Source organism: Sturnira hondurensis, unplaced genomic scaffold (assembly GCF_014824575.4).
Source record: "Sturnira hondurensis isolate 20B ecotype Veracruz unplaced genomic scaffold, ASM1482457v3 Scaffold0007406, whole genome shotgun sequence".
NCBI lineage: Eukaryota > Metazoa > Chordata > Mammalia > Chiroptera > Phyllostomidae > Sturnira > Sturnira hondurensis.
The window spans coordinates 4,554,524-4,569,092 of record NW_028080037.1 but is presented as its reverse complement, the minus strand read 5'-3'; the positions used below and the strand labels follow the sequence as shown (position 1 = coordinate 4,569,092).

Sequence of the window (14,569 nt, the reverse complement as noted above, 5' to 3'; positions counted from 1 at the left end):
AAAAGAGCGTAGGGGAGCTATCCTTCTTGCCAAGGGCTGTCTTTTGACAAGAAGAGCTGGTAGCTGTGGAAGCAGAGAGGAAAGGGTATCATCTTTGCAAGCCTTTGGTGCTACATGAGCTCTCTGGGCACCTAAGCCAGAGGTTGCGAGACCTGCAGGTGGATCCTCAGAAAATTAAGATTTGCAAAAGAATTGGGGGCCTGGAATTTTTTATTCTCAATTTGGTAGAATCATTTACAAAGTCTGAAATACTTTGTATGACATATCTGCCAGGGGCCGTGCCTGAATCCCCATGACTACCCACTCCATTCCCCTCCCCCTATTCTGATAGGAGCGTCTAACACTTTCTCCAATTTTCCTAAATACTATGCAAAACGGATCTTCTTTCCCGATTGCCGGCCCTAAACCCTTCCAATATATACATTCTGGAGGTGTCTTCAGATTTGTGTACTTCAGTTTCTTAATATACATACTACCGAAAAATACTACCTGACCTGATCTTAGCTTCTTTCAGGTTTTTCTTTAAAGAAATGGTGGCGTTATTTGAAATAAGAGCCTTTAAAAGATATGGTTGAAACGGTGGAAAATTTTCAAACAGCCACCTTAATTCTCACTAACTCCAGTCCCAAATCTGGAGAATCCTCTAAAGTCCTAGGTACCAGGCAGTGAAGTAAGAAAACGACTACAACTCCCAAGAGACATTGCGCCTACACCCTCCGTGCACACTCAACCTCCGTGACTGCTGGGCTTTGAGCTTGGGCCGAGCCCCACAGGGGCGGGGCTTAGGCCTAACCGTGAATAGTGGGCGGGGACAGGGGCGTGACCGAGGAGGGGCGGTGCTCCCCGCGCGCCCGGAACACGCTAGTGGAGTGGAAGATGGCGGCGGCAGCGGTGGCTGCAGCCTGGACCCCACTCGGGCTGAGGCGGAGGTGCCACCGGCTTTGACCTCGCTCTGGCTCCGGTGCGAGCGGTAGAGCGTGTGCGAGGCCCCGCGCGTCGGGTAGGGGCAGTGGCAGCGACTGCGCGCCGCGGGGAGGAGCGCCCCGGCGGCGGCGCTGCTGCGGCTGAGGAGAGAGCCGGCTCCGGGCCTCCGCGTCCTTCTGCTCCCCGCGCCCCCCGCCTCCTCGGGGGGGCGGCGGCGGCGATGTTCTCTGTCCTTTCGTACGGGCGGCTTGTGGCCCGCGCCGTGCTCGGCGGCCTCTCGCAGACCGACCCCAGGGCCGGAGGCGGCGGCGCCAGCGGCGGCGGCGACTACGGGCTGGTGACAGCCGGCTGCGGCTTTGGCAAGGACTTCCGTAAGGGCCTCCTGAAGAAGGGTGCTTGCTACGGGGACGACGCGTGCTTCGTGGCGCGACACCGTTCAGCGGACGTACTCGGTGAGTGCTCCGGCCGGGGTCTCTTACCCCAGCCCGGACCCGCCTCTCGGGGACTCCCCCGCTCCGGGCTTCCCCCTTCCCTTTGGGCAGCGAGAGGAGCCCGGGAGCCAATAGTAGCGCACACGCAGGGAGCTCTTACTATGTGCCAGGCGCCGTGCCAAGCGCTCCGAGGTTCATTTTCCGCCGGAGCAACCCCCATTTCAGAGGCGAGGAAACTGAGGCGCAGAGCGGCCGAGCCACGTGCTCAAGGTCACACAGCCTGAGAATGTGACCAGTTGGAGTTCAGAGCCGCACTCTTCTTAGTCACTTGGCTGTGTCAGCCCCGGACGACCTCGTTCCCTCTCCCGCCCCCCCTCCCCGCCCCACGGCACCTGCAGGCTCCTAACCTCGCTCTTATTCTCTTCCTCTTCCCTCCCTCTGCGAGTCCCGGAGATCCCCGCTTCTTCGCGTGTTCCTGACGCCACAGCCCGGCCGCGGGCTGCAGGATCCCCAGCAGACAGCCCAGCGGCGTTCTTGTGACCAGATCTCCATCCTTTTCCTTCCTGAGTCTCGCAGTAGGGGCCCTGGGCCGGGTGCAAAAACACTCGCAGTGCATTATCCGAATCTGCTCTTGGCCCACTTGAGGTCACCTGGGGTAGAAGAGAGTCTCCTTGACCCAAAATACAGCGGTCAAATCTTCTAGACTGCAGCCAAGGAAGCCTTGAGAATGGGTGAAAGATTTCCAGGCCACAGGTGCTTCCCAAGGCCTATGCCAGCTTCGCCTGTGGGAGTGGGAGAGTAGGATGGGAGCTTGCAGAAAGGGCGAAATATAACTCACAGACTTTACCGTAATGTACGTCTTTAGAGACGATGTATACAACATAGAATCGTGTGCCATTAAACCTCTTCTAATAAAGCACTTTGAAGTTGAAGGACGTGCTGTCATTGAACTTGGATTCAAATGTCATTTTGGTTTCACTTCTCAGGTGAGACTGAGACTGAGTTTTTGATTACTTTAAATTTCATATACTGAAACAAAGTTTGGCAGTGAAACAAATGGTACTGTAACTTTTTATGACAATAATTGCTTTTTAATTTGATGTCAGAGTAAATGCCTATTATCTTCGCTTCTACTACATGTAATGTGGACATGGAACTGGAAAGGTTGTTCCCAGTTTAATTTATGAGTGATCCCATTACCTGGGGTGAAAAATTCGTTTAATATTTAGGCAACACTTTAAAAAAAATTTATTGTTGTTCTAGGCAACTCTCTTGATGTTAACTTCAAAAGAGACGCACACTCCTTGGAAGGTTGAGGAGCTTGCAGATTGAAATCCTACAAATCTGAAGTCAGTTTGACCCTGACTCAGTATCTTTTTAAAAGGGCTGTCAGTGGTTGCCTTTTCCATTACATTTAGGAGGACTTCACTCAATGAGTTTGTAACCTGTGCTGTTTTCAAACTGTAGTCATAGTGCAATAGGATAGGGGATTGTGGGCCACTAAGTTCTCCCTTATAAATCTGCTATGTGCTGGCTTTTAAGAAAGATTTGTGAAATTTTGGTCAAAGTCATTCAGGAAAAAAAGCATAAACATTCCACCCTGACAGAGACCTGGCCTAGTTTGGTGGTCAGCTTTGCAACTTAGGAGCCCTGTGATCTGTGGTTTTGGGCAAGAGTCCCTCAGCTCATTCTCCTCATCTTGACTAGAGGATGAAGGGAGTGGATTCTCTGACTCTTAAGGACTTCTGACCATCAGATCATATTTTTTTTGTTTTCTTTGGATTTGAAATGACAGTACCCTTTGTTATTTTGCACCTCAAATAACAGGCATTACTTCCTGTCTTATTCATATGGGCACCTCCAGTAGATTTCTTCCGTTTTATATCTGGCTATAACCTAGTGGTTCATAGCTTTCCCTGGTTCATAGCCTCTGAGAATTTTCGAGTGCCCAAGGGCTCATTCAGGGACTTCACTGACCCCATGAAGTCCATCCATTTACTGTCGAGATGCCCTTGCATGGGGAGCAGGTTAAGAACCACAGCGCTGTACCCCTCCTTAAAGGCACGCTGCCAGACATCTTCGACCACATTTGGCAGAACCATTTTTAGTGTGTGTGTGTGTGTGTGTGTGTGTGTGTGTGTGTGTAAAACAGGGGGGATGGGTTCTGTAGGACTGTCCTGTTGTTTTGGAGGAGCTCTTCTGGAAGGCCATCTTGGAAGCCACCTGAAACAACTTCTGAGTTGGCCTCATTTGATCTTTGGCTTCCACAAGCCAGAACATATGATGGTGACTTCTGTCATCACAGGTCTGATTATCTCTTGCTATGAAAGAGGTTATGAGTCTCAGTGAGCTTTGTTTTGTTTTTTAAAGATTTTATTTGTTTTTAGACAGAGAGGAAGGAAGGAAAAAAAGGGAGAGAAACATCAATGTGTGGTTGCCTCCCGCATACCCCCTACTTGGGACCTGGCCCACAACCCAGGCACATGCCCTGACTGGGAATTGAACCTGCAGCCCTTTGGTTTGCAGGTCAGCACTCAGTCCCCTGAGCCACACCAGCCAGGACAAGTCTCAGCAAGTTTTTAATACTGCTTTTTTTACTCTAGAAGTTGGAGTTGTAACCTTTATTGAAAAAGTTATGTTGAATAATAATGTTATGTTGAAACAGTGTTTTGAACCTTCTAGTTCTATAGATAATTCATTTTCTTTGGATTGACATCGTTTATTGCTAAATATCTGTGGAATTCACTGGTTATCTAGGGCTACTTGACTGTGGAATGAAAGCTGTTTATTTCTTTATTAAAGAAAGCTGTCTTATTTCTTTAATTTAGAATTACCTATCCCATTAGTCATGTAGCGACTAAAAGTACTTGGTCCTTGAGAGCATTTTTGTAGAGTTCCCACTGGATTTCTTTTAGGAAAAACCAACGGTGATGGGTGTGGTGAGACATGGGAACCACTCCTATCCCCTGGAAAATTGGCCAAGGTGCTTTCTCTTTATTTGGTCGAAACAGGAGTGAACCAGAACCAGCAGGAACTATGTGCACTTCTCTTTTTCCTTCTTCCGTGTGGCTAGTAGTTCTCTTACTCTGTAGGTACAGATGCCCAAGTCCACAGAAATACCAGAGCTGCCTGGTGTGTCATCGCTAGGCCTCCTATAGCCCTAAGCTACTTAACAATAGAATCAAAGCCTGTTGAGAGTTGTAAGACTTAGTAACCTTGGAGTCCAGTTCTTTCATTTTACTGGTGAGAAAACAGAGGCCCACAGAGAGTAAGGTGACATTGCTAAGGTTACTGCACTAGCTAATGGCAGAACTAGGACTAGCACGGAGACTTCTATTCCAGTCCTTTCCGTTATAACACTGGGTAAGTTTTCTTGACAAGATAGGTGAATTCAGAACCTGTCTGTCTTCTGGTACTGTTTGTCCTTCTAATGCTTTTCCTGCTTAAGAGTGTGTGTGTTTTTACAACTTCTTTATTCACTCTGTGACTCATAATTAAAATGCAACACAGCTCCTGCATACTTGACTGCAGTTTGCTGAAACCACTTCTTTAAAGAATGGCAGCATGGTCTATACCCTGTTAATATTGAGTTGTAAAGTAATTCTTATAAAACTGTGGGGTATTTATTTAAGCTTGGTAACCTGAAACCTTGAAAAAAATGAAAACAGTTTCGTGTTCTAGCCTTTGAATCTGATTTTGATGGTTGCCAGGATTGTGGCCAAGTGTTTTTGTGAGTAACTTCAGTTTTAAAAGTAGTTGTTGTAAGGTATAAGGATTACATGAACAATGTCAAGGTCAGAATTTTATTTAGGAAGTGAATAGATGAGGTAGAATTTGGTGTTTTCCAACAGCCATGATGATTTCAATGTATTAGGTAGAACCTCTAAATCTGAAAGTGAATTGTCCTTTTAACAAAGTGGTCACCATGGGAGAGTGTTTATGGGCACTAACTTCAGCCTTTTAAGAAGTCCTCTTTGGAATTTCCCTCAGCTAGATTTCAGTCTTATTGTTATTAAATTAAGATATGTAATTCACCTACCATGCACTCACCTTTCAAAGTAAAAAAATTCAGTGGTATTTAGTATATTCACAAGGTTGCACAACTACAACCATTAACCAGTTTCAAAACATGGTCATCACCCCAAAAGAAACTCCCTACCCATTGGAAGTCGTTTTCCAACCTCCCCTTTCTCAATCCCTGGCAATGGAAAGTAGATTCTGATTCTGTAGATATTTGCCTGTTTGGACATTTCACATAAATGGAATCATATCATATCTGATGTATTGTGTCTGGCATTTTTCACTTAGTATATTTTAAAGGTTCCACCCACATTGTAGTATGCATCACTACTTCATATTTTTATATAACTGCATTGTATGGACATACCATCTTCTGTTCATTTATTAAGGAATGTTGTATGGTTTTCACTTTTTGGCTGTTATGAATAGTGCTACTATGACACATTAATGTACAGGCTTTTATGTGAACATATATTTTCAGTTCTCTTGGGTGTATACTTACAAATGGAATTCTCCAGTTATATTGTAACTAACTTTATGAGGAATACAGTTTTAGGTACATTTTTTATAGTTCTAATGTAATTGTTTTATACAAGGGAAATATTTTTAAACTGGCAACAGTTATGTAAATTCTAAGATTGGCAGTACTTAATTTTTTTTATTTTTTATTTTTCCTTTTTATTGAATGTATTGTGGTGACACACCAGTTAACAACATTCTACAGGTTTTAGGTGCACAATTCTACAACACCTCATCAGTACACTGGATAGTATGTTCATCACCCCCAGGCAACTCACCTCCATCACCATATATCCTCACCCCCCATACCCTTCTCCACCCTCTCCTACAGTCGCCTCCCACCCTCCTACAATCACCACACTATTATCTGTGTCCATGAGTTTTTTCTCTTTTTGGCTCAATCCCTTTACCCCCACCACCACCTCAGTTTCCATGTGAGCATTGTGGGTTTAAAAGAGCCTTCTCGGATTCATAGAGACAGCAGGGTTTAAGAACCTACTGGCTAAAAAAAAAAACGTTGCTAGTTGCTGTCTGACTTTTCTGATTGTTCTGTCATTCTGTAATAAGTAAGATTACAGAGTTGATTGATAGTGGAATTTTGCTGTTTATTTTTTAAACTTCTGCTCCCTGATATTTTTCTCATTTAACTATATAGATATATTGTACTTTTTGTAGGTTCTTATAAGGCACATTGTTTTTAAAGTCATTTCCTCATTTGTTATACTATCAGAGCCATTTTTCCTTTGCTCACAATTTTTTAAAAGAAATCATACTATGAATGAGAGTTATTCCCTTTGCAAGTTTTCTTTTTTTAATTTTTTTTCAGTTACAGTTTACATTCAATATTATTTTGTTTTGGTTCACAATCTTTAGAGATTCTCAGACTTAGTTTTAAATTTTCCTAAATTCCAGCTCTCATTGTGTTAATATATTCTTAAAAGATTCTAGGTAAATATTTTTGTAGAGCAAGTTGTTAAATTTTAAAAGCATGACTTTTTTTCTTTTCAGAAAATACGTTTTTGTAAAAAGGCTATAAATTATAGCAGAAGGTAGGAAGCAGATGTTACCTGGTTGTGGTGGGACCACATTTTTGGTGGAGGGGACATTTGGTGGAAGGGAGGAGGCTGTTCGCTGAACTTTAGCACTGCTTTTTGAAACTGGGCAATAACATAACCTGAATGGTTGCACCATGTCCAGCTGGAGTTTGTACTCCTGTGTGACTCAAGAGGCAGTATACCAGGTCAGAGTATGTGACCTACAACCATGTCCTTTGAATAAATGCTTATGTCAAATTCAAGCTAAATGTCAAATTCATTTTACATAGGTCAAATGCTTTTTAGAGAGGCCTCATGTGGAGCTTTAGGTTCAGCATTTTCAGGAAAATGCTTTGGAAAAGTAAGTTAAGAGTATTTTCTTTCCAAATGAATTTGACATTTCAAGCCAGAAGTTCTAGCCAGTTGAAAAATAGTGTGCCTTGTGATTTTCCCATTCAAAGTTAGTGAACTGTCTTGTTAACTTTTGGTGTCATTTTAAGAATTGGTGCCCTGGATTTTTATATATATCACAAATATGTATATTTAAATATATGTGTCATTAGTAATAAAATTTAGTGATCTGTCTTGTTTGGGAGTTGTTGAATATTTGAAAAAATCTGATAGTTTTCTATCTCCCTGAAATCTAAAATCATTCATTTCCTGTTATTAAGCAATTCACACAATTCAAAGAATTGCATCATAAATCAAAAGTTTTTGCAAAAGCTGACCCACTGCAGAGGGTATGGGGCTATTAAAAAAACACTCATTTAAGCTTGAGTTGGCAAGAGACACAGATCTTCCCATTTAATTTAAAAATTTAAGAAAGATCCCTGGCCAGGTGGTTCAGTTGGTTGGAATGTCATCCCATGTACTGCAAGGTTGCAGGTTCCATCCTGGTTAGGACACGTATAGGAGGCAAACGATTGATATTTCTCTCCCAATGATATTCATCTGTATCATGGATGTTTCCCTGTTTCTTTCCCTCCCTCCCCCTCCTTTCTAAAATCAATGAATATGTCCTGGGGTGAGGATTTAAAACTTTTTAAAAAATATTTTATTTATTTTTATTTTTTTGAAGATTTTATTTATCTTTAGAGGGTAAGTGAAAGAGAGAGGGAGAGAAACATCAATGTGTGGTTGCCTCTTGTGAGTCGCCTGCTGGGAACTGGCCTGCAACCCAGGCGTGTGCCCTGACTGGGAATCGAACCGCAGTTGTTTGGTTCGCAGGCCCGCGCTCAATCCACTGAGCTACACCAGCCAGGGCTAAAAACATTTTTGTTAATTAAAAAAAGAAAAGATGCCTAATGCTTTGGAATAAAATTCCAAACAGGATTTTGGGTAGATTGGGACACAAAAAGCACTTTTCTTTAATTTTTAAAAAATTATTTATTGATTTAGGCCTGGCTGGTGTAGCTCAGTGGATTGAACACGTGGGCCTGCGAACCAGAGGATTGCTGTTCAGTTCCCAGTCAGGGCACATGCCTGGGTTGCAGGCCAGTTCCCAGCAGGGGACCCACGAGAGGCAACCATACATCGATATTTCTCTCCCTCTCTCCTCTTCTCTTCTAAAGATAAATAAATAAAATCTTTAAAAAATTATTTATTGATTTATTTTGAGAGAAGCATCTATTTGTTGTTCCACTTATTCATGCATTCATTGGTTCAGAAGCTTTTCTTAAAGAGGGAAAGACTTCACTCTGTTTCTCCTAAGCACTTATTCAATATCTAACACAAAATATGTTTCATCAGTGCTTTAATATAGTGCTTTAGATTTTATGACACATTTTTATGTTTTACCTTATTTAATCTTTTATTTTTAAAAACTATTTTATTTATTTTTTGAGAGAGGAGAAGGGAGGAAGAGAGAGAGAAGCATCAAAGTACGAGAGAAACATTGATCAGTCACCTCTCACACCGCTCCAATCAGGGATGGAGCCTGCAACGCAGCCGTGTGCCCCAACCTGGAATCCAACTAGCCATCTTTCAAGGATTTACAGGGCGATGCCCAACCAACTGAGCCATACTGGGTCAGGGTCCTTATCTAATCTTTTAACTATGAAGTAACTGCTCTTATCTTCAGTTAATCGGTGTCTGTTTCTTCATCTACAAAATTGACTCATCAGTAAAGTCAGTACAACTAGTATCATAGCAGATACTTGAACCTAAGTTTCCTGCTTCCATGTCTACTGCCTTTAAATAAATGTTTTTGTTTTGTGTGTTAAAAAGTAACACATGTTCAGAAAAGCACAGTATAAAGCACCTGGCCCTGGCTGGTGTGGCTCAGTGAATTGAACACTGGCTTGTGAACCAAAGTATCGCTGGTTCAATTCCCAGGGCACATGCCAGGGTTGTGGGCCAGGTCCCCAGTTGGGGGCACACCAGAGGCAACCACACATTGATGTTTCTCTCCCTCTCTTTCTCCCTTCCTTCCCCTCTCTCTAAAGATAAATAAAATCTTTGGGGAAAAAAACAACCACCTCTAACTGGTAACAGCTGTAATTGGTGTGGTTTCCTCACCAATTATTGTATGTATATACAATTGTATGTATATACAATTGTATGATACACTTTGTTAAATGAAATTGAGCTAATACCTATTCTGCTTTGTGATGTCATTTTATGTAATGTAAATTGAGTATATTCCATACTGATAAGCATAACTGCATCATACTTCACTGCAAGTATAGTCTATAATTTATCTAACCAGTACTCTATTTTGATTGAGATTATTTCCAATTTTCTGTTACAAGTAACATTAGAGTAAATATATCTGCATCTGAATATTTCCTTAGGGTAAATTCCTTGAAGAGGAGTTCCTGAGAGTCAAAGGCTATGAACATTTGCAAGGCACCTGATATAAATAAATATTTGTATAGGTTCCTCCAGAAAGGTTATGCTAATTTATGCTTTTCCTTTTGCTGTGAAATTGCCCTCATCAATGAGCTTGTTGATTTTCCGTCTGTCACATTTGACAGTAAATTTATAGATTTACTTAGGTTTTTATACAGTTTTTTAAAAGATTTTATTTATCTTTTAGAGGAGAAGAGAGGGAGATAAACATCAATTTGAGAGAGAAGCATCAATTGGTTGCCTGTCATTCATGACCCCAACGGGAGACTTGGCCACACAACCCAGGCAGGTACCCTGCCTAGGAATCGAACTATTGACCTATTGGTTTGTGGGATGATGCCCAGCCCACTGAGCCACACCAGTCTGTTTAAAAACTTAAACAGTTTTTTAAAATCCTTACCCAGCGATATGTTTATTGATCTGAAAGAGAGAGAGAAACATTGATATTAGGGAGAAACATTGATCAGTTGCCTCCTGTACACACCCCAAGCAGGGATCGAACCATAAACAGTTATTTTTTTAAATTTTTATTTTTGAAAGATTTATTTATTTATCTTTAGAGGGGAAGGGAAGGAGAGAAGGAGAGAAACATCAATGTATGGTTGCCCCATGTGAGCCCCATGTGAGTCCCCCGCTGGGAACCGCCCGCAACCCAGGCATGCGCCCTGACTGGGAACCGAACCGCGATCCTCCAGTTCGCAGGCCTGCGCTCAATCCACTGAGCCACACCAGCCAGGGCCTTAAACAGTTATTTTTGAAGTGAATAAGTTTGAGGTGAACAGTTCTAGAATTGATTGAATTGTTGGTATGAATTCCTGGGACTACAGAATAACTGCAAAAACTTTGCCGGAGATTACAGAAGTGACTTACTACAAAGAGTGCTTTCTGTTGAAGGACCCAGGACTATTTTGACTCAGGCCAATTCCAACACATTTTTGCACTGATTCTTCTTTTGCTCATTAACAGACTATTTTGAAAACCAAGGGAATTTCTTTCTTTTTGTACTACTATGATTGTACATTTTAATCTTTCAAGGATGCCATTATCCAACAATTTTTATGTCTTACTAGGATTAGTTTGTGCTGTCATTTGATGTAGATGCAAAAGGTTAGCTGTGCTAAATAAAGCAAACAAAAAGTGCTTCTGTTTCCACATCAGTGTTTGAATAATAAAATAGATTTGAGCTATTTGCATAAGAGCAAGAAAATTGTTTGTGGTCTCTAGGTTGACCACTAATTGGTAATATGGTCATCAGTGTTTCTATGAAATGAGACCATCTAAACAGCGATGTCTTCTGTGTGCATTACTGGAAAAAATCGGTTTCTCTTGGTTCTTTTGCGGCAACTTTGATCTTGTCATTGCTTTTCTTGTTCATGTACTCTGAATTCGCTGAAGAATCAATCAGTGGCCTTTGGATAACAAGGTTATTGTGTTTTTGTGAATACATTCTACACATAAAAATTACTTTATTTACAGATCATTTGAATTCACTGAAGTCAGTTAATACTGATCTATAACTTTATCAGAACTTCAAATTGAAAAATGGTTGGCTTGACTTTCTGTTATAGGCTTAAATGAGAAAAACTTTTACAACTTCTTCATGGTTAAAACAGGCTTCCTTTTCTTGCAGTGGGACTTAGAGTCCCAGAATCTTAGATTTTAGGAAAAGGTACTGTTGAGAGAGTTTGTCCTTCTGCCCCTTATTTTTCAAAGCAGGAAGTTAAAGCTTAAAGAAGTGTTTTGGCCAGTGTTCTACAGCCAGTTAGTGGCAAAGGAAGTAGATAGTTGTGTCATCTCCAGACTGCTTTTCAAGGCTCTTGTCATCCAGCCTTTTGACTGAGAGGAGCATCTTGTAGCCAGCTTCCACCCAGGGAACAATACCTTGTGCTACTCTGAAATGAGATTACGAGTTCATTCTCTTTTTGCAGTTCTCAATGCTGGTTGGTTGGTGTATCAGTGCTGGTATTCTAGCTTTTCAATACAGTCAACTGAATTCATTGTTTACTGGTTGTTTCCTGTTAGTCCCTGACAGGTGCTGTGGAGACCAAGAACAAAACAGATTTCAGCCCTGAAGTTTCATAGTCCCATGGGGAAGGCACATATACATAGGAATAGTATTAAAGAATGCACACACATTAGGTGTTGTAGAAGCATGAGTTAGGTCTTGAGAAATAGGTAAATTGAGGCAAGTGAGGAGAATTGTAAGGCTCTCCAGATTGAGGGATCGGCAGTAGCACAGAAGAAGATCGATTCCCTGAACTATAGCTGTTTATGGGTAGAGAGTAGTTTGAGCTGGTGGGTTGGGGGTGGGAGGGCAGTTGAGAATTGATGTTAGAAAATAGATTGACCTGGCTGGTGTAGCTCAGTGGATTGAGTGTGGGCCTGCAAACCACATGATCGCGGTTCAATTCCCAGTCAGGGCACATGCCTGGGTTGCAGGCCAGTTCCCAGCAGAGAGGCAACCATACATTGATATTTCTCTCCTTCTCTCCTTCTCTTCCCCTCTAAAGATAAATAAATAAAATCTTGGGGGGGAAAAAAGAAAATAGATTGAGACCAAATTGTGAAAGGTCACAATTGTCATGTTAAGGAATTAGGTGTTGTTTTGTTTTTTGGTAGGAAGATACAGATGTTTTTGCCTTTGCTGTTTGTGGTTTGGTTTAGTTGTTTTGAAGAGGCAGCATGTTCAGATGGCACAGAATTCAAAAGGTATTCAAAAGTCTAAAGGGTACAGTGAAGTTTTTCTGTCACTCGGGTCTTCTAGATGCAAAGTTCTTTTCCCCAAAGAACCAATGTTACCGATTTCTTATGTATCCTTCTAGAGAATGTTTTTATATGTACAAATGTAGTCATATATATATATATATATGGAAGATATTTGACTAGAAGAGTAACATGGACACAGCAATCTTGTTTAAAAAAAAAAAAGGTGACAGAGGGTGTAATGGGGGGGATGGGAGGCAAAAGACCTGTTAGGGAACTACTGAAATAGTCTTTGCTAGAAAGGGCTTTAACTAGGGCAGCGGGAAGTCGTTGGCCTACAGGCAAAGAATCAACAGGCCAAGAAAAAAGGAATTGAAGTTGATTTTGAGATTTTGCATCTGAAAGCTTCCTTAAAGTTTCTAGCCTTGAGGTGTGAGTGGGTTGGACAGCCATTAATGAGATTAGGAAATGCAAAAGAAAGATAAAGTTTGGGAATGAAAAATGGGAATTGCTTGGTGCTAGAGGCTTTTAGAGACAGAATCACCTGGCTCCTAGGATGCCTGTCTCCAGCTGGCCTTCACTAAATCCTGAAATGTTCCAGCCGTGAATCTCGTTAGAATCACCTGTGCAGTTTGGTTTTTAGCATTCTTTGCTAAAAAGCCCTGGGCCCTCTCTGGGCATTCTGACTCAGGAGGTGGGGCTTGGGTTCCTCAAATAATCTCAATGTGCCGCAGAAATTGAGAACTGTTGTGCCAGGTACCAGGCCAGCACTTGGGGAAGAAACTCAGCCCCGAAGGGGGCCACCATGTAGAGAGGGAGAAAGACAGGAAAGTCATGCTGCCTTTATTGTAGTGACCTAAGGAAATGGTTAGGCCCATTTATGTATTACTAGTTGTTTTAAGATTTCCCATTTAAAATGAGAAATTTCTAAATCTAAACCATAGTAGGTAGCAGGCATTTAAAACATACTTGTTAAATAAGGTTACTGCAGAGTCAATTTTGGGAAAAGAAAACTAACTCATTTCTTCAGAGTGCAGGTGAATTGTTTTGTCCTTGTGTATTTTTTGAAGGCAAATATATGTCTCTTAGCACTTGAAAAATGGTTCTGTTGATGGAGTATTGAATGATGGTGGATGTATGACTGGGAAAGATGAGTGGACAACTCGTATCTTTTATACACTATCTGTGAGTGGAAATTGTCTTTTGGTTGTTCTACAGACCAGTGATTGCAGAGCTTGCAGCCTACAAACACTGGTCAAAGACTTTTTTTCTGATTGCTACAGGCTGTTAGTCTACATGCTGTTATTTGGTCTTTCTCAAGGACAGGGGTAACCTTCATTTATTACATACTGGTTGTGAGTCAAGCACTGTGGCAGGCACTGTCAACACAATTCCTCTTCCTCATACCACCCCTGTGATGTCCATGTTATTAGTCCCATTTATGAGTGAAAATACTGTGGCTTAGAGAGCTGCCCAAGGACACCTAGTCCTGGAGCTAGAATCTGAACCTAGATCTTACTCCAAAGTCTGTCTGCTGTGCCCTTGCCCAGTGTATATACACTACTTGTCAAGTCAGAAATGATCATTTTAAACTTTGTTTTACTGAGGTGATCTTTGCTGAGTCTGACTGCTACTTAGTTATTAGCTATTCTTAGGCTAATAATTCAGTAAAGCCCCTTAATTAAAGCAAATGAAGGCCTCATTAAGCCTTGTTGAACTAGCCAGTGGGCAACAATGACTTTGGTGGCCTCAGGACAGCCCTTTCCTTCTGGGGACCTCCTAAAAGCCTTAACTCATGCAGTGTATTGTTTGAGGTGATTGCTGGTGAGAAGTTCCTGACAATGGTGTAATAGGCATTTACCTGGCGGTCAGGTTTCTCTGCTCTTAAAGCTCTACTCTCATCTTTATTACTTGTGTTTGTACTGTATCCATATTAGTCAGAATCACAGTGGACTGTTGGAAATGCCTGTCTCTTCAATCTCTTCCTCCACAACTCTATCCTTCAGTGCTTTTCTGATTCTTTCAGCTAGATGTAATCTGATCTTCTTTGCTTTTTGTTTTTATTGATGAATATTTATTATAGCCATT

The 14,569-nt window shown here is 41.7% G+C and overlaps 1 protein-coding gene across 1 annotated transcript in view; it reads left to right on the top strand.

The window, feature by feature from the left end:
- Positions 1–840: 840 nt before the first annotated feature.
- PPTC7 (protein phosphatase targeting COQ7) overlaps positions 841–14,569 on the top strand; it is a 39,634-nt gene continuing 25,905 nt past the window's right edge. Inside the window, exon 1 of the mRNA XM_037052083.1 lies at positions 841–1,376. Within this exon, the coding sequence (XP_036907978.1) occupies positions 1,145–1,376 (232 nt within the window). The 5' untranslated portion in view covers positions 841–1,144. The remainder of the gene's footprint in view (positions 1,377–14,569) is intronic.